The sequence below is a fragment of the Aedes albopictus genome, chromosome 2, assembly GCF_035046485.1.
Source record: "Aedes albopictus strain Foshan chromosome 2, AalbF5, whole genome shotgun sequence".
Classification (NCBI taxonomy): domain Eukaryota; kingdom Metazoa; phylum Arthropoda; class Insecta; order Diptera; family Culicidae; genus Aedes; species Aedes albopictus.
This window is the reverse complement of record NC_085137.1, coordinates 174,912,569-174,932,403: the sequence shown is the minus strand read 5'-3', so window position 1 is coordinate 174,932,403 and position 19,835 is coordinate 174,912,569. Positions and strand designations below refer to the sequence as shown.

The window sequence follows — 19,835 nt, the reverse complement described above, 5'->3', positions numbered from 1 at the left end:
GCATGTCTCGCGGAAATTCCTGAATGCATTACTGACAGAACTTTTGAAAGAATTCCCAGTTTAATTCCTGGTGAAATTCTTGGAGATATCCCTGAAGAAATTCCTAGGGTAATTTCTGGAGGAATTCTTCAAGGAGACCCTGGAGAAATTCCTGGATGAAATCCTGGAGGAGTCCCTGAAGCAATTCCTGGAGGAATTTATGAAGGAATTGCAGGAGGAATCTCTGAAAGAATTCCTGGGGAAATCTCTGCAAGAATGCAAAGAGAAATCTGTGGAAGAATTCCTGGAAGAATGTCTAGGCATGCATGGTGGAATTCTTGGGTAGTTCCTGGAGAAATCTTTGAAGGAATTCTAGAGGAAGTCTCTGGAAAAATCCTTGGAGGAATTCCTTGAAAGATTCCTGAATGAGTTCTTGGGGAATTCCTGGAGCAATTCCTGGAGGAGTCACTGAAGCAACTCCTGGAGGTATATCTAGAGAAATACTAGAGTCGGACATTGTCCTGAAGATGGGCTAGTCTCGCCCGAAACCGGTCGACAAAAGGTAATTTTTTAAATCTTTTCTTGACGATTGTAAGAACGATAAGTGTTGTCTTGTGTCGCGTCGCGTATTGTATGTGATACTTGCAGGAATCGCTGAAAGAATTCATGGAGTAAACTCTACAAAAATTCAAGGAAGAAGCCCTGGAGAAATTCTAGGAGGAATTCCTGTAGGAGTTCTTGGAGGTTTGCCTAGCTAGAGGATACCCTAGAGGAAAGCCTGTATGCAAGGATCGGTATATTCGCCTCACTCCATTCATATTCACTCCTCTTTGCTGAAGCGAATCGAGAAAGATGCAGCGAACGGATTGTCGTGATCAAACATGCAACCCCATCATCAGTGGGAAGCGAAGCGCAAGCTGGTTGACATGGATATTCGTTGCCGATCGTCGCAGTTTCGATCGCAAGCGAAAGAATGAATGGCGAATGGTGACGAATGCTGGTGAGCGATCGAAGCGGCTATTATCAAAACTAGAAGAGAATTACAGCATGTAATGTATACATTTTTAGTGTATTGTTGTTGAAATGCTAGATTAGCAAAGAAAATAATTAACATATTTTGAAAACTTCAAATATTCGTACGCGCAATATCACTCACGAATCGCATCACCGCTCGATCGCTTGCGATGCGAATGTGGACAAATGTTTAAATTCCATGTGTGGCTTCCCATCGTTCGCCGGTGTTCGCTGTCGTCGCTGACAAGCAAACGCATAAACTAAAGCGACAACCGTTCGCTGCTGACTGTATTCGAATGTGGAAGAAGATGAAAACTGGAAATCAGGAACCCTGCCTGTAGGAATTCCTTAAGGAAACACCAGAAGAACTACTGGGGAAATCTGTAAAGGAATTCTTAGAAGGATTTCTGGCGGAATATCTGGAGGAATTCCGGGAAAAATTTCTGGATGAACTCCCAATTAAACTTCTGGAGGAATCTCCTAAGAAATTCGTAGGGGAATACCAGGAGTAATCCCCGAAAAAATCTCAGATGGAATTCTTTGAGAAATTCTGAAGAAATCCTTAGAAGAGTTCGTGGAGGAATCCCTGAAGCAGTTCCCTAGAGGGATTCCTTAAGAATCTCCAGAAGGAATCCCGGAAGCAATTTCAAGAGGAATTCCTAAGGGAATATCTGAACAGTTCGCGGAGGAAGTACTAAATAAATTCGTGGAGGCGTTTCTTAGAGAATACAAGGAGGAGTTCCTGAAGGAATCCTAAGTAGAGTTCTGGGGGCATCTTTGGAGGATTTTATAAAATATGTTGTTCCAGAAAGAATCACAGAAGGAATTTCCAAGTGAGGTCCTGGCAAAATTCTTGGAGGAGTCCCTGGAGGTATACTAGAGGAAAACATCTGACGACCCGGGGGGGCACGCTGGAGATTTATCCAGGGATTCTTCCAGAATAAACTCATGGGATTCCTGCAGAAGCTCCTATTGGCCATCATTCGGGAGTTCTAGCTGCGATTTCTCAAACAACTCCTGCTGCGGTTCTTCCAGCAATTTCTTCTAGAACTCCTCTAGAAGTTCTAACTGTGGTACCGTAAACCGGGGTCAAATTGATCTCCGGGGCGAAATTGATCAGACGATTTTTTATTAGATAAAGCCTACTTCAAATAGTTTCCGTACAAATAGAGTAAGGTGGGGCAAAAGTTCGACCTTAGTTGATAATTCGACCTATTTCAAAAAATCGAAGCAGATAAAAATAAATAAATACCGTGTGGTGATTCTACCATCCATGAGCTAAAATTTTGCTGAACAAAGTTACGCCAAACGTCTTTTCAATTTTGAGTTACAACACTTTTTGTATGTGTGTGTTTTATTCGAACTCTTGCCCCACCACTGGGGCAAAAGTTCGAATCTAGTGTTTGTGGAATTTCGCTAACCGTAGCACACTATTTTGACACTTTGGTAATAGGAGTACCTGAAACCACTTGATATTTGATGTTAGAACTGGAATACACTTTAAAATTCGATTTGGATTTTACCCAAATCAGGGTTAAATTTACTACACCAAAAATTAGTAGTTTTCCGCCAAATTCAGATAAAACAACATTTTTTTTCAACTTTAATCGAATTTTCTCACTAATTCCATCACTCTTAGAGATAATATGTACATTTTGCAGAATTATAGGTTTCTACCCAAAGTTGCCACACGACTCGAACTTTTGCCCCACAATTCGAACTTTTGCCCCACTATGTGTAAAATACGATTTCCAAATCTTTTTTGCAAAAAGTTATACATGCTAGAGCATCTTCAAAATATACCCAGTGTCGCCCCAAAATAAAATATCGAATTCGATTTCATTAAAATTTCATTCCATGCGTTGCAAGGGCCATCGCATGTTACAATTTTTTGATCAAAAACCAACATTTTGTCATAACTTCTCGAAATATTGATCAATTTTCATAATTTTTGGAGCGAAAGACTCTTTTTGAAAAAGGGTTCGAACAACCTTGACACCCGAAAGAAATAATTTGAATTGAGCTCAAAAACTTCAAAAGAAACTCTTACTCCACTCGAACTTTTGCCCCACTTTACTCTACCGTTTAGTATATGTTTCCAACTGTACGATACAAGAAAGAAAACTATTTAAAATATACTCAGCCTAACTGAAAACCGTCTGATCAATTTCGACCCGAAGATCAATTTGACCCCGGTTTACGGTACCTTCAGAAATTCTACTAAGAATTTTTCGAGATATTTCTTCAAACATTCTCGCTGGGATTCTTCGATGATTCTTCTAGTAATTTCTTTAAGGATTTTTCAAGAACTTCCTCCTGAGATTTTATCCAGAATTTCTCCAGGAAATTCCTCTCTGAATTCTCTAGCAGCTCCTGTTGGCCTTCCTCCGTGAAATCGAGCTGTGACCAACCTCCCCCTCCAGAATCCACCAGGCCCCATCCACAAATTTTTCATGACTTCTTCTTCTTCTTCTTCTGTATAGCTCTACGTTCTCACTGGAACTTGGCCTGCCTCTCTCCAACTTAGTGTTCTTTTGAGCACTTCCACAGTTATTAATTGGAGGGCTTTCTTTGCCTGCCATTGAATGAATTTTGTACCTTGTAAGGCAAGCACAATGATACACTATGCCCAGGGAGTCGAGAAAATTTTCCCGACCGGAACGGGAATTGAACCCGCCGTCTCCGGATTGGCGATCCATAGCCTTAACCACTAGGCTAACTGGAGACCCGTTTTCATGACTTTATAAATGGAAATCAGAACGAAATCTGAAAACCACTGTCTTAATGACAAACACAGATCTATAGTAGACATTCATTTGGTATAAAATGTGTTAAAATTGATAGTTTTTTTTATTCCTTGTTGGGTATATAAGTCACTGCGACCAGCTTTTAGATCTATTGTGACAAATGCCCCAGTTTTATTTGGCTATGTCAAGTTGACGTATCGCCATTGGTAGTAGCAATAATCGAACCTTGACTGTTAGCGTGATCCCAACACGGTGCTACAGTTCGAATGAAATGTACCACCGCATTGGGGTTTGTTCTCCAGACATCAAAGGGTTCTATCAGCCCCCTGTCGAAGAACCTAATTCTTTTAGCTGCAATTGCCGGGCAACGGCACAACAAATGTTCCGAGTCTTCTGTATCTATGCCGCAAAAGCGACACCTATCATCTTGAAGCTTTCCAATCAGCTTCAGATGATACCGGCTCGGACAATGACCTGTTAATAGGCCAGTAAAGGAACTGAAATCTTTTTTAGAAAGTTCTAAAATTTTGCGAGTGTTTGAAACGTTCGGCTTTATGAAACGTTTCGACTGCCTCGCAGAAGTGGTGTTTTCCCAGTTGGATTTTATTTTCTCATGTTCCCATGTTTTAAACTCCATTCTGAGAGAACAACCAGACACACCACAAAATGGTTCTGGTCCTATGAATTGATGAGACGATCCAAGTCTTGCTAACATATCGGCTTTTTCGTTTCCTTCAATTCCACAGTGCCCTGGAACCCAAAATAGCTTTACCTGATTGCGACAAGCTAATTGTTGAAGTGATTGAATACACTCCCAAACATGTTTAGAAGTGCATGTTGCTGATTTCAAAGCATTGAGAGCTGCTTGGCTATCAGACATCATGCAAATGGTTGAATGTCTGTAGTTTCTGCGTAAGCAAATATTACTGCATTCTAAAATCGCCTGAATTTCTGCCTGAAAAACTGTAGGCCATTTGCCCATAGGAATTGATATATTGATCCCGGGGCCAGTCACTCCTGCGCCTACTTGATCGTTCAATTTCGAACCATCAGTATAAAATACGATTGATCCTGGGTGTAGTTCTGGGCCACCATTTGTCCACAGATTTCGCCCTGGATTAATCACTTCAAAAGAGCGATCAAAATTGTATCTTTTGCTCATCCAATCACTATTATTAACGATTAGAGAGTCGATACTGATTGTTTTAAGAATACTGAGATGCCCTCTCAGGTCACCATCAAAGAGTTGTGTAGTTCTTTTGAGCTTCAATACACTCTTTGCAGCTTCTAATTGTACAAATTGATGCAGTGGAAGGAGGTGAAGTAAAGTGTCAAGCGCTTTAGACGGTGTACTTCGCATTGCACCAGTAATTGAAAGAGTAGCTAATCTTTGAAGTTTTTCAAGCTTTTTTTGTGCTAATCTTTCATTTGTTTTAGGCCACCAGACCAGTGACGCATAGGTAACTCTGGGTCTCACAATTGCCGAGTAAATCCAGTGGATCATTTTCGGTTTCAATCCCCATTTTTTACCAAAAGTTTTTTTACTGATCCATAGATCACTTGTAGCTTTACCAACTACCTGCTCAAGATGTAAACTCCAATTAAGTTTGCTGTCTAGATATACTCCAAGATACTTGACTGTATTTGAAAGTTCCAAAAAGGTTCCTTTCAATTTCAAATTAGTAATTGATAATTTTCTCCGTCGTGTGAACGGTACGATCGTGGTTTTAGAAGGATTTATGCTCAATCCTTCCTTATCGCACCACGAGGAGACTAAATTTAAAGCAGTCTGCATTCTGTTAGTGATAACGTTGTCATATTTACCACGAACTAATATGACTATGTCATCAGCGAAGCCAATTATTTCGAAGCCCTGCGCTTCCAGTTTTTTGAGGAGATCATCGACTATCAAAGACCACAATAGAGGTGATAGCACGCCTCCTTGTGGGCACCCTTTAACAGCTCTAACAGTAATAAATGAGCTGCACAGGTTAGATGATATCTCTCTTTTTGATAACATTTCTCCGATCCAATCAATAATGCATCTGTCAAAACCACGTCTTGACATAGCATTCCTCATTGAATCGTAAGATGTGTTATCGAACGCTCCTTCAATATCAAGGAACGCAGCAAGTGAGATCTCCTTTGCCTCAAAGGATCTTTCTAATTTTGTAACCAACTTATGAAGTGCAGTTACTGATGATTTGCCCTCTTGATATGCAAATTGATTTTGGCTCAATGGGCTTTTTGCTAAATATGACGATTTGATATACTCGTCTAGTAGTTTTTCCATTATTTTCAACATAATGGACGATAAACTAATAGGTCTGAAGGATTTTGGTGATAATTTATCCTTCTTATTTGCTTTGGGAATAAAAGTGACCCGCACTTCTCGCCAAGCTGTAGGAATGTAGCCTAATGATAAGCTAGATTGGAACATTTTAGTTAAAACAGGTGTTACAATTTCTTTTCCCTTCTGCAGTAGTACAGGAAAAATTCCATCCCTACCAGGCGCTTTGAAGGGTTCAAAAGAATCAATCGCCCATTTGACTTTTTGTTCTGTAAAAATTTCATTGGCCAAAATACATTCATCACTCCTGATGCTTTCTGTCCCAGTTGAATCATCATTATTTTGATTATATCTCCTGGTTTCATTACTAACAGTATGTGATGCAAATGTATTTTGGTCTTCAGTTGAAACAAGAATAGAACACGGGAAATGTGTGCTTATCATGGTTTCTAAAATTTCGTCTGCACTCTTAGTTAAAGAACCATCTTCTTTCCTAAGAGTTCCTAAACCTATTGAATGATCTTTGGCGAGGACTTTTTGCAGTCTAGCAGCAATTGGAGTACTTTCAATGTTTTCACACGTGTGCCTCCAATTTATCCTCTTTGACCTTCTAATTTCTTTGTTATAAAGAGTGAGGGATTCTCTGTATTGATCCCACTGTTGCGTTCTTTTAGCCCGGTTGAAAAGTTTCCGGGTTTTCCTTCGAAGTTTTTTTAATTTAGCGTTCCACCAAGGAACATCTCTATTTGAAGAGCGTTCTTTGGCAGTGCAACTGTCATGAAATGCTTGTTTGATCAAGCTAGAAAGTGTCGAAGCGCTTTCTTCAAGTTCATGACGAAAATTTGGATGGTTATTCAATATACCCATACCGTTTAGCAATTTTGATATGTAAAGCTCCCAGTTTGTTTTCCTGGGATTTCTTGTGATTTCTATGAGTTGATTACCAGCCTCATATTCAAACAATATTTGCTTGTGATCAGACAAAGAAATTTCGTCTGACACATGCCAATTACTGATTCTTTCTGAAAGTGTGAGACTACACAACGTTAAATCAAGAACTTCTTGCCTAATTGCGTTTGTAAAAGTAGGTTTATCGCCTCTGTTACATATGTCGATTTCATTTTTTGAGATGAAATCTAAAAGGTGTTCGCCTCTAGTATTGATGTTTGTGCTTGCCCATATTGTGTGATGAGCATTTGCATCGCATCCAATAACGAAAGCTTTATTGTGCTTTCTGCAGTATGAGACAAAAGCTGCTACTTCTGGAGGAGGTATATCATCCATATCTCCCGGAAAATATGCCGAAGCAATACAAATTTCCGTTTTTCCATGGATCGTAGGTACCTCCACCATGATTGCAGCTATGTCACGAGTTATAAATTGTGTAATAGGAATTGAATTTACTCTTCCATTTACGAGAATCGCAGCTCGCGGTGGATACTGCCCTTTACTATATATTAACTTAGAAAAATTTGTAGTTATTCCGCATATCCTACCATTATTTGTCCATGGCTCCTGGATAAGTGCTATATCCAGTTTGCTCTCAGAAAATGTTTTGCAAAGTACAGCTGTTGCTCCCTTTGCGTGATGCACATTTTCTTGAATGAACCTTATACTATTTTTATTTTGCATTTTGATCCTAGCTAGGACCCAAAATTTGTTGATTTCTTTCCGTTTATTGCATCAACAGAATTTGTAGTATGGCCAGGCTTAATAGGGTTTTATCGTTCTCTTTCGCTCTACATAATCCTGGGATTCTTACGTAGTGATCTATGATCATTACAATATCGCCAGTATTCTTGTAGGTTCATAGAGTCACTGTAGCCCTACGTATGCTTTGGTCTTCTACTACTTATCAACACTGAAAGGAAATAAACAAAACACAAAACAACACAAACAAAACAGAGAAAAGAGAAAAAAAAAACAATACAAAAAAAAATAAAGTTCAAAAACACACGAAACGGATAGTTTAAAAATATATGGTTTAAAATTAATAAATAGGTATAAATAAAAATGTATAAAACACACACACAGAATTAAAAAAAAAAATAAATAACAATATATTTTTTATTGTAGTAGGAGCCCCCACTGTAATTAATATCCATTATCTTGGCGGTGTAGAAACGCCAGAAACGTTGTGATTGTTGTCATCTCACTTGCACATAATAATGATCACTCAACAGTTTGCAAACAAAATGAAGAGGATTTTACTGTACTCAAAATAATACCGTTTGCTATGAATTTGTGCTCCGGTGATTTGTTGAACACATAAGAAGCCACAAGGGCAGTAGATTGTGGATGTCTGTTTTATTTGTCTCACACGCGAATGCGAATAAAACAAGTAAACACCACATAAATATTCAGCACGTTACACCGTTTTTTTTCGTTCCTTCTATGCTGATGAGGAACATAACTTGCATGCAAGACAATCTCCATGCGAAAATTGATCTCACATTCTCACTCACTGAGATCTTTTATTGTTTCTCCCTAGTTCACAGACTATCACTGGGAGTTAAAAACTAATAAAATAATTAATTTTCACAGCTATTCACCGCACTACATGCAAAAATGCAATTCTTGGCGCTTGATAATTCAATGCACCAACCACTCGAGAATTATAATAGCCACTTTCACTGTGATTTTTATAACTTCTTCGAGACGATATAAACCGCACTTTTGCAACAAGCAGCAGTGTTGCCAAAAATTGATAGTTATTGGAGGCTATTCTCAACTTGTCACATTTTACAAGACCATTGTTCAAAATGGGGAAACTCTGGGAGAATTTCGAAAGAGTCTTCTCTGGGCGAATTCGGGAAGGATTTCCTGCATAAATGTCTGAAAGCGCTTCTAGCATGCAAGTAGTACCTATATGTTTAAAGTAGGTAACAGTGACTGTGAAAGAATCACAGGATATAGGAAAGTGGAACCATCTCGGCAGGGGTCCTATTTTGGGCACTTTTCTGCTATAACTCAGCCAATTCTGAACCAATTGACACAATATTTGGAACGCGATGAGATACGCAAACTTTCAAGTCAATTGGTTTTGAATTGACTGAGTTGTAGCGAAGAGTGCCCAAAATACCGGCCGCTGCCCAAGTGGTTCGCTACCCTATTCCTGAAAAAATCGAAAACGGATTTCTGCAGAAACTACTTTGCAGGAGCTGGAGGGGGAATTATTGACGAAATTCATGGATGGATTCCAGAATAAATCAGTGGATGAACTCCTTAAAAATTTCTCGGAGATATTTATAAAAAAAATTTCGATGACTTCTTGGAGAATTTCCTGGCTTCAGAACCCCTTTAAAATTATCTTAAATTCCAATACAAATCGCTGGAGAAATTCCTCTATAAATCCTTTAAGTAATTCAAAAAAAATCAGGTAATCATGGAAAAAATCTTGTGTGAATCCATGAAAAAGATGATGGACGAGTTTCTGACCAAACCCCTGAATAAATTTTAAAAAAGATTCCGAGAAGGATTTCTGAAGAAACACTACAGGAATTCATGGAGCAATTTCTAAAAAAGCTCTCGGAGCAATCTTTATGAGAATTCCTGGAGAAATTCCTGCAGGTATGACTGTAGGGGTCCCTGGAGGAATTTCTGAAAGGATGAGTTCTAGAGCAATTATAGGAAGGAATTCCTGGAGAAATTTATGGAGGAATATCTGAAGGAATTCCTGGAGTAATTTGTGGCGGAATTCTTGATGTTATACCCTGGAGTCCCTGGAGTTATTCAGGAGTCCCTGAATGAAATCCTAAAGGAATCCCTACAGAAATCCCTGGAAGAACTCTTGGAGGAATGCCTTGAGAAATTCCTGGAGTCATGCCTGTACGAATTCCTGGAGGAATCTCTAAAGAATTTTCTAGAGAAATCTCTAGAGGAATTCCTGGAGGTATCCCTGTATGAAATCCAAGAAGAATCCCTAGAGAAGTCCCAGGAGGAATTCGTAGAGAATTTCAGGAGCCCATTCAGAAGGAATTCCTTGAGGTGCCTCTAGATCTAGAGGAATACTTGTAGGAATCTTTGGCGAAACGAATCCCTGTAGAAATTTTTAGAGGAATCCACGCAGTAAATCTCAGAGGGATCCTGAAAGAATTTCCTGGGGATTTTTTGGAAGAATCCTTGTAAGAATTTTTGGAGGAATCCCAGGAAGAATTCCTGAAGGAATCCAAGGATCAATTTCGGATGTAATTCTAGGTGGAGTTCCTGAAGAAATCCCTCGAGGCAGTGCTGAAGAAATCGAAACTGTGAAGAAACCGTTGAAATTCCTGAGGAAATCCTGAAGGAATCTCAAAAGGAGTACGTAGAGGAACTCTTGGAGGAATCCCAGTAGCAGTTCCTGAAGCAACCCCTGGAGGAGTTCCTGAAAAAAAACCAGGAGGAATCTCGGAAACAATCCCAAGATGAATTCTTGAGGGAATCTCTAAGCAGTTCCTTGAAGAAGTCTTGGATTAACTCTTGGAGAAGTTTCTGAAAGAATTTCAGGAGGCATTCTGGAAGGAATCCCAAGAAGAGTTCTTGGAGGCATTTTTAAAATAATCCTGGAAGTTATTCCTGAAAGAATCACAGAAGGAATTCCCAGGTGAATGCCTGGAGGAATTCTTGGAGGAATTTATGAAGAAACCCCATGATAAATCCCGGAAGCAATCTCAAGAGGAATTGCATAGCGAATCTCAGGAGAGATTTCTTAGCGAATTCCTTGAAGAATTTCTGTAATAATCCCTGGATAAAAAAAAATCTGAAGGAATCCATGTCTGCAGTGATTTCTGGACAAATTATTGAAGGAATACTTGGATAGACTTCTTAAGGATTTTTGTGCAATTTTTTTAAAGAAATTCCTGGATTAATTTTTGAAAAATATCTAGTAATTTTTTTTTGCTAGAATTTCTGGAAAACATCCCTGCAAAAACACTTCGAATGATTCCAGATGGACCTTTTGGAGCAATATCTAGCGAAATTCTGAAGGAATACCTGCAGGCCTACCTTAAAAGATCTCTGAAGAAATTCCTCAAGGAAACCTCGAAAACAGCATTTTAACAATGACTGGGAAAACTTATAAAGATATCCCAGGACAAATCCCCGAATAAATTTATGGTTGAATCCCTACATGAATTCTTGAAGAAATCTCTGGAGGAACTCATGATAGAATCACTGCAGTAAGCTATGGAAAAATCATGGAGGAATTGTTCATACTCATATAGTTAACGTAACTAGAAACAATTCTATTTTGTTGAAATTGTCCAGATAATGGTTGATTTTCGAACGAAAAATAAACCATATCTTGAAAATTTCACAAAATATAACTAATAGAATTTCTTTCAAAACAAAAATTTTTTTTTGGGAATTTTTCCAAACTTCGTAAATAGTAAACTTTTTCAACCGATTTTTCTCAACAGTGGAAACTTCTGTGGAAAACAATTTTCTTTTTGTAGTTTAATAAAAATAAAATAAAATGTTCAAAGTTTTTTTGACTCATAATCTTTCAAATACCTGGGATTTCGAAAACGGACGTAAATTGGCGGAGATATGAGCTTAAAAATTACAAATTTCAGAGGGAGTGACCACAAATTTTCGATAGGGAGTAGACGAATGCAAAAGTACTAGAATTTCAAATAGCTATCGGTTAAAACTACTGAAGTGCTCGAAAAACCGGTTTTGTACCGTTGAGAAAGCAACGCTAGAAATAAGTAGAGGAAGACTCTAAAGGACCACGCCACCAAGAAACATAACAGTACTATAATTCATATGTAGTAAATTTTCAGAAAATTGGGGAGACAGTTCACTAATAAATATATAGCCCCACCATTCCGTAACTTCAACCCTTTACCTATATAGCCACCAAAGCGGATAATTGCGAAGCAATCTTGTAACTGCTCTTGCTGGAGTAGCAAAAATCTATTTTCTTTTCATTTATATTCATTACCTTTGTGTACCTTTTCGTGCCGTCGTCTATCATTCCGGTCGGCTGCTCTGGCGTTATCCGGAAAATGGTCCCGTCCAGGTGAACGACATGGGAATGCAGCAGTGCCGTTCGACCAAGGTGCAGATCCTGGGCGCCCCGCAGCTCCGCGTGGACCCTCCGAGTGTGACCGTTTTCCGAGGCGAATCACTGCTCATTCGGTGTCTGTCCCAGGACTCGGATCAACAGTACGGTACCCTCGGGTACAGTTGGACAAAAAACGGTGCGCTCTTCCAGTCGGATCCGACCGCCGAAATGTGGGAAGACCTCTACCCGGACGGCAGCATTCTGAAAGTGAAAAATCTCCAGGTAAATGAAGACAAATGCCAAACGGTATTTGGCAGAGAGCGTGCTACTAATGGATCCAATTTTGCTACTACCGTTTTTCGCTTCCTTTTGCAGAAATCCGTTGTCTACACCTGTATCGTATCGAACTCCGTTGCACCGATATCGAAAAGCGTCCACGTGACGGTGGTCGAGCCGGGAACCGTGACATTGTGTCCGAAAGTTTCCGACTATGGCGTAAACTGGCCGGCCAGTGCATCGGGGCCCGCCGTTTTGGCCGATTGCCCAGGCCGGGGAGAAGGTCAAGCCAGGAGGATCTGCGAGCAGCGGGACTTTGGGCGTCCGGAATGGCTTACACCGGACTTTTCCCAGTGCGTTCCGGACGCCGTCAACGAAATCGAGAGAGAGGTAAGTTAGTGTTTATTTAAAAACAACGCACAATGGACCGGTGAGCAAATTTTGGAAATGGGAAGCACTTAAGGAAAATCGGTTATAGGGTCTTGTACCATTTGGGCAGGTGTACCTATTTTGAGTACTTGCCGCAATAACTAAGTCAATTTTATACCTATTATAGTTATTTATGAAACGAGTTGCAAAAAGTTGATTTTTTCAACACGAGTCGTACATTTATCCAACGAGGCTTGCCGAGTTGGATAAATACGAAGAGTGCTGAAAAAATCGAGTTTTGCAACGAGTTCCATACAAAGTTTTATGCAATGATTTTTTCATAATGCAACCCATTTGAGTTGCATAATGTTCATAATGCAACTCAAATGAGTTGCATTATGAACATTATACAACTATTTTTCATTATGCAACTCATTTCAGTTGCATAATGAACCAGTTCGGAAAAAATGGACATTATGATACCAAAATGAGTTATATAAAACATAAATTATGATACTGAATTGCATAAATGTATTTTATGCAATTCAGTACAGTCAGGTTTTTTTTTACGCGGTTTTCATTTACGCGGCCGCGTAAAAAAAATCTCCATACAAAAAAAAATTCATCGTCTTATTTTTGCATGATTCGTCGAGAAATGGTGAGACTTTTTTACGCGGTTTTTTGAATTTTGAACTGAGTTTTTTTTTACACGGTACGTATCCCCCGCGTAAAAAAAACCTGACTGTATTATAATTTATATTTTATCTAACTCATTTTGGTATCATAATGGTTAATTTTTCCGAACTGGTTTATTATGCAACTGAAATGAGTTGCATAAAGAAAAATAGTTGTATAATGTTCATAATGCAACTCATTTGAGTTGCATTATGAACATTATGCAACTCAAATAGGTTGCATTATGAAAAAATCATTGCATAAAATTTTGTATGGAACTCATTGCAAAACTCGAGATTTTTTCAGCACTCTTCGTATTTATCCAACTCGGCAAGCCTCGTTGGTTAAATGTACGACTCGTGCTGAAAATATCAACTTTTTGCAACTCGTTACATAAATAACTATTATGCAATTAAATATGATAATATCCATTTTATAGGACTCATTTTAGTATCATAATGGCCAATTTTTCCGAACTGGTTTATTATGCAACTGAAATGAGTTGCATAATGAAAAAAAGTTGCATAATGCTCATAATGCAACTCATTTGGGTTGCATTCTGAACATTATGCAACTCAAATGAGTTGTATAATGAAAACATCATTGCATAACATTTTGTATGGAACTCGTTGCAAAATTTAATTTTTTCAGCACTCTTCGTATTTATCCAACTCGGCAAGCCTCGACTGCTGAAAAAATCAACTTTTTGTAACTCGTTACATAAATAACTATTTTGGTACTGGTGAGATACCTACAGTATCTAACTCTAAACAAAAAATCAAATCAATTGGTTTTAAATTGGCGAAGTTAAGCGGCAAGTGCCCAAAATAGGTACACCTGCCCAAATGGTACAAGAACCTATTCTACGTTGGGATGAAATGGCCTTCCACTATGTACCAGTCAAGAACTGCGTACCTCCTCATGTTCAGACCATCATCGTTGTGAATTTGCTTACAAGGCCACAGTGCACGGCTCCTGTAATATTCATGAACTAATACTACACCGCACGCACCAATCAAACATTCCCGATCAATTTTTGAATTCCATTCGCAAGACTACGATGTAAATATTCATCACCACAGAGTTGAAAGAAAGCTTCGAGGATAGCAGGACTCGAAGTTCTCTACCACCTTGTCGTTTGCTTTAAACAGCACCATTTACATTCATCGGCGACAAATGTCCTTCCGTTTTGGGGCAGACTCCGACCCACATTTTCGTGTTCGGTTTGCCATAGTGTTGGATGTTGGAGGAGAAGGGAGGATCTGTCGAAACTGGAACGTGGCGGGCTTATTTTATCGTTATCGATTTGGAAGGATTTACCATGCAAAAGAGTCTCTTTTGTTATTTTCGAGTGTTATGGGCACCGGGTTTTCCCCTTGGTGGTAGGACGGTAGCGTCTCTGTTTGATTCCTTTTCGAAGATGTTCGCAAATTTTCCGAGCAGAGATTAGAGACAAAATAAAGACTTATTTTGTCGACCCCTTTTTTCACCAGAAATTCTAATAGAACGGTTTTAATTTTATTCTGATCATTAACATTAAAAAGAGTATTAAATTCGTAACAAAGCAGTTGAACAAGAAAACACAATAAGAAAAATAGTATCAACCAGCCAGTTAAGAGCTAAATTTGATAAATTTTAATTCCAAACTCTTCTCGGATTGCTGGTAACCATCTCCCATCTCAGTATCTGTACCGATTTGGTATTCAAAGGAAAACCGCCATCTCCGCCAGCAACGCGCCGCGATAGTATGAATATGGAAATACAACCACACTGAACCACTAGGCGGCACCGGAATTGCAGCACAGGTAGACCTACCAACGAAACTGTATTATTAGTAAGGGCGGTGTGAATTTCTCAGAGGAAACGTTAGAGTGTATAAATATTTGCCTCTGGTCGTTCAGGGAACCGTGGGGTTTAAGAAACTGTACTGTATAGGTATTTGCCGCGAAGGCTCAATGCATAATTTAGGCAAGTAATAGAGTTTATGCTCATTTTATGGATAACTGTAGGCAAGTGGGTACCAGCTTCCGAGAGCACTACTGAATATTTTATTCGCGGAGATGAGTTCGCCAAATTTGAGATTGAAGTAAGTGAAGATACCGCTGTTTATTTTAAACAATTTCGCAGGATTTTAAGTAATATGTACTGTGTACCAGATTGGCTATTTTTGAACCATACGTGAAATAAACTAGGACTGATAACTTGGAGCATTTCTTAGAAACTTCATCTATGTAGCACTCAATGAATTCATCACAACTTTCTCTCGGAATATTACCGCAATATCTATAAAAGTATCACCACATAGATAGTAATTTCATGAGAATCATATATTAGTGTGAGCTGGGGCAAGTGGCGTAGTGGTCACACGTTCACTTCATTAGTGGATGGTCATGGGTTCGATCCCAGCCCCGGCACTTGCAATTTTTTGTCAGTTTCTCTTCCCCTCGAAAGCGGCTGACACCTGACCCTCTTCTGAGCATATGCTCTAACGGACTAGGATATTGGCTAACGGCAACGCTTATGGCGGTAAGCTCCACAGCGTACTAGACGCCAATCACGTATTATCCTCGATTTTCTTAAGCACCAAACGGTATTATCCTCGATTTTAATCTGAAATTTATCTGTATTGAACTGGCTGCGTGCGGAAATAAATTGGCACGCCTGCCACGCAATCATGTTGGGAAAACGTCAGAGCATAATAATCAAAACAAACGGGGGAACAAACTGAAGTTTTTATGGCGGGAGTGAAGCTGAAGTTAATTTTAAACCGCAAACATGCAATTTGGATGGCAAGACTGGTGCAACTATGATAATTTACGGAGGCAATTCAACTGGACTCGTGGCAATGTTGGGATGTTAGTGCATTACACGATCATTTGCCGTTGAATTGGCGGAGCAACGGAACGAAACATGTGTATATTCTCGCCGTAGAATCGAAACATCGACATGAAGAAATATGGCCATATGTGGCCCGCCGCACAGAGGTCCAATTTTGAGAAAAGCTGGCAGAAACTCATTTTTTGAACATGTCTTATATGGGATACAGTATATTGAGCATTCATCCTCAATTCCAGGAGCATTGACTGGCATTTAAAAAAATTGGAAATATTGATTTTGTATCTTGTTACAGCACTAAAAAGCTGCTAATGGAAAAAGTGCTGAATTTTTGATAAAGAACACAAACAAGTTCAACCACTTCAAAAGTCTATTGATATAAGTAATACAATTGTTTTCAAAAGTTTATTTGTAAGTTCTTGTGTATATCAGACATCTGCAATGGAGCAAGAGATCAAAATAACACTTTTGGCTTCAAAATTGACATTACATGTCATTAGTAGGAGAAATTCTAACAGTTTGAATTCAAAGTGTCTTACAAATCACTCCCCGCTACTCCCCGCGGGGGAGATTCCTTTCAAATGCTCGTTTATGTATACAGAATCGGTTAAAGAAAAATGCAACTGCCAAGAGCTGCCAAAACAATAGCTCCATGATGATATGTGTGTAGTAAAATTGTATGAAAAACATCAATTTGTTCGGAATCGACAAAAAATGAAAATGCCTTTAAAATGAAATTGAGCGCTAAATCATGTTCCAATACACTAATATAGGCTAAAACTATCAGACTACTATGATTTGGCAATTTTTGCCAGGTATTTTCAAATCTGGACCACTGTGCGCCGGAGGGGCTTTCGCTTCTTATTCTTCTTGGCGTAACGTACCCACTGGGACAAAGCCTGCTTCTAGTAAAAATTCAACCAAGAATCAGGGATTATCTTTCGGGGATGCCTCCAGGATTTCTATAAATTTTCCTCGTGTTTTTTTTTTGAAGATGCCTTCAGAAATATATTCGAGGATTCTACGGAGAATCTTCTAGGAATTCCCCCAAAAACTCCAAAAACTTTCTCATGGTTTACTCCAAGAACACCTGCGGGAATTTCGTCGTAGATTATTACAAGATTTTTTTTTCGGATTCTCCGAGATTCCTTCCCAGATTCCTGCAGCAATTATTCCGGGATTTCAGCGATGCCTCCAGGAATTTCATCGCGAATGCTTCAAGGGATTTTTTGGAAGTTTCCCTCAGGGATTTGTTTTCTTTATTTTATCTGCAAGTATCGTCGAGGATTCTTCGTAGTAATACTTTCTAGGAAATCTACAGGAAAAGTTTCAAGAATTTCTTCAAACAATTTTCAAATATGCTTCTAGGAAATCCTATGCGAAATCGTTAAGGAATTTCATCGAAAATTCTTTTAGGAATTTGTCTAGGATTCCCTTCGAGGAGTCCTCTAGTAAATCTTTCGGGAATACCTTCAAGAATTCTTTCAAGCATCCTCTAGCAATAACTTTGGAATATCTCCAGGAATTTGGACAAAAATTCTTTCAGGAATTTTTCATGGACTTTTCAGAAATTTCATAGGAAATTCTTCCAGGAATTCCTTCGAAGATACCATTGAAAACTCCTGCAATGTTTTCTCGATGACTTTTTCCATATTTTTTTCTAAGAAAGACCTACAGAAGTTCCTTCTCAGATTGCTCAAGAAGATCAAGAGATCAAGAATTTCGTCTGTAATATTTCCAAGAGTTCCGTTCCACGTACATTTCAGATTTTAGAGATTTCTCCAGGAATTCCTTCAGAGATTCCTCCAGGAATTGTTTTAGAAATTCTTCCAGGAATTCCTTCAGCGATTCCTCCTGGAATTCCTTCAGGGAAATCGCTGAAAGCAATCTTGAAGGAATCCCTGAAGGAATTCCTGAAGGAATCCCTGAAGGAATCCCTGAAGGAATCCCTGAACGAATTCCTGAAGGAATTCCTGGAGGAATCCCTGAAGGAATTCCTGGAGGAATCCCTGAAGGAATTCCTGGAGGAATCCCTGAAGGAATTCCTGCAGGAATCCCTGAAGGAATTCCTGGAGGAATCCCTGAAGGAATTCCTGGAGGAATCCCTGAAGGAATTCCTGGAGGAATCCCTGAAGGAATTCCTGGAGGAATCCCTGAAGGAATTCCTGGAGGAATCCCTGAAGGAATTCCTAGAGGAATCCCTGAAGGAATTCCTGGAGGAATCCCTGAAGGAATTCCTGGAGGAATCCCTGAAGGAATTCCTGGAGGAATCCCTGAAGGAATTCCTGGAGGAATCCCTGAAGGAATTCCTGGAGGAATCCCTGAAGGAATTCCTGGAGGAATCCCTGAAGGAATTCCTGGAGGAATCCCTGAAGGAATTCCTGGAGGAATCCCTGGAGGAATTCCTGGAGGAATCCCTGAAGGAATTCCTGGAGGAATCCCTGAAGGAATTCCTGGAGGAATCCCTGAAGGAATTCCTGGAGGAATCCCTGAAGGAATTCCTGGAGGAAACCCTGAAGGAATTCCTGGAGGAAACCCTGAAGGAATTCCTGGAGGAATCCCTGAAGGAATTCCTGGAGGAATCCCTGAAGGAATTCCTGGAGGAATCCCTGAAGGAATTTCTGGAGCAATCCCTACAGGATATCCTGGAGGAATCACTGAAGGCATTCCTGGAGGAATCCCCGAAGGAACTCCTGGAGGAACCCATGAAAGAATTCCTGGAGGAATCCCTGAAGGAATCCCTGGAGGAATCCCTGAAGGAATCCCTGGAGGAATCCCTGAAGGAATCCCTGGAGGAATCCCTGAAGGAATCCCTGGAGGAATCCCAGAAGGAATCCCTGGAGAAATCCCTGAAGGAAGCTCGCGCTCGGTGTTGTTGAGGATTTGCGTTGTGATTTCTGAGTTTTATTTTCACTCCTCAGAAAATCGCCGAAATCGCTTCCTCATTTTCTCGCGAGGGAGTTTCTGTCAAGCCTGAGCAGACCTAGCTGACCGACCACATTCTAAGGTGGTTGTCAATATAGCCGGCTATTTTTCATCTCTAAGAAATGGACGAGAACCCTATACTTGCCTCACCGGTCACAATAAGGCCTGAGTGTCCTATGCTGTGCATATGGCCGTCTCCATTCCACTCGGTCCATGGCTTTTTGTCTCCAGCTCCGCACTCTGCGTAGGGTCCGCAGATCGTCCTCCACTTGATCGACCCACCTAGTTACGATATCAATATAATATCAATATCTTTGTATTCGCGGCATTTCTGCAACACCTGGCGGATGGCGATCATCTGGTCCGTTGTAGCGCGTTCACCCATGAATCCAGCCTGATATTGCCCCACAATCTCTCTTACAATCGGTGATAGACGGTGGCATAAAATTTGTGTGATGGCGCGGTAGTTCCCACAATCCAACTTGTAGGCCTTTTTGTAGATGGGACTCACGATACCTTCCATCCATTCCTCCGGTAATACTGTTGATATCACCGCTAACCTAGGATTCGAAAGCTCCCACTGACATCGGGTTACTTGTTAGAAAATCTTACCGCATTTGGTGCTCCCGCATTTGATATTTGCATTTTGAATGCACACAGCATGGGAAACTCGTTGCCTGAATCGCTCAAGAAACCGTTTTTTTTTTTCGATCGCAGTACACAGTTGCGAAGAAATGAC

General features: G+C 39.8%; 1 protein-coding gene across 1 annotated transcript in view; it reads left to right on the top strand.

Moving 5' to 3' along the window:
* The window catches only part of LOC109418248 (uncharacterized), a 755,006-nt gene that overhangs the window by 505,471 nt on the left and 229,700 nt on the right, over positions 1 to 19,835 (top strand). Inside the window, exons 10-11 of the mRNA XM_062850749.1 lie at positions 12,032 to 12,298; positions 12,392 to 12,682. Coding sequence (XP_062706733.1) covers positions 12,032 to 12,298; positions 12,392 to 12,682 — 558 coding nt within the window. The remainder of the gene's footprint in view (positions 1 to 12,031; positions 12,299 to 12,391; positions 12,683 to 19,835) is intronic.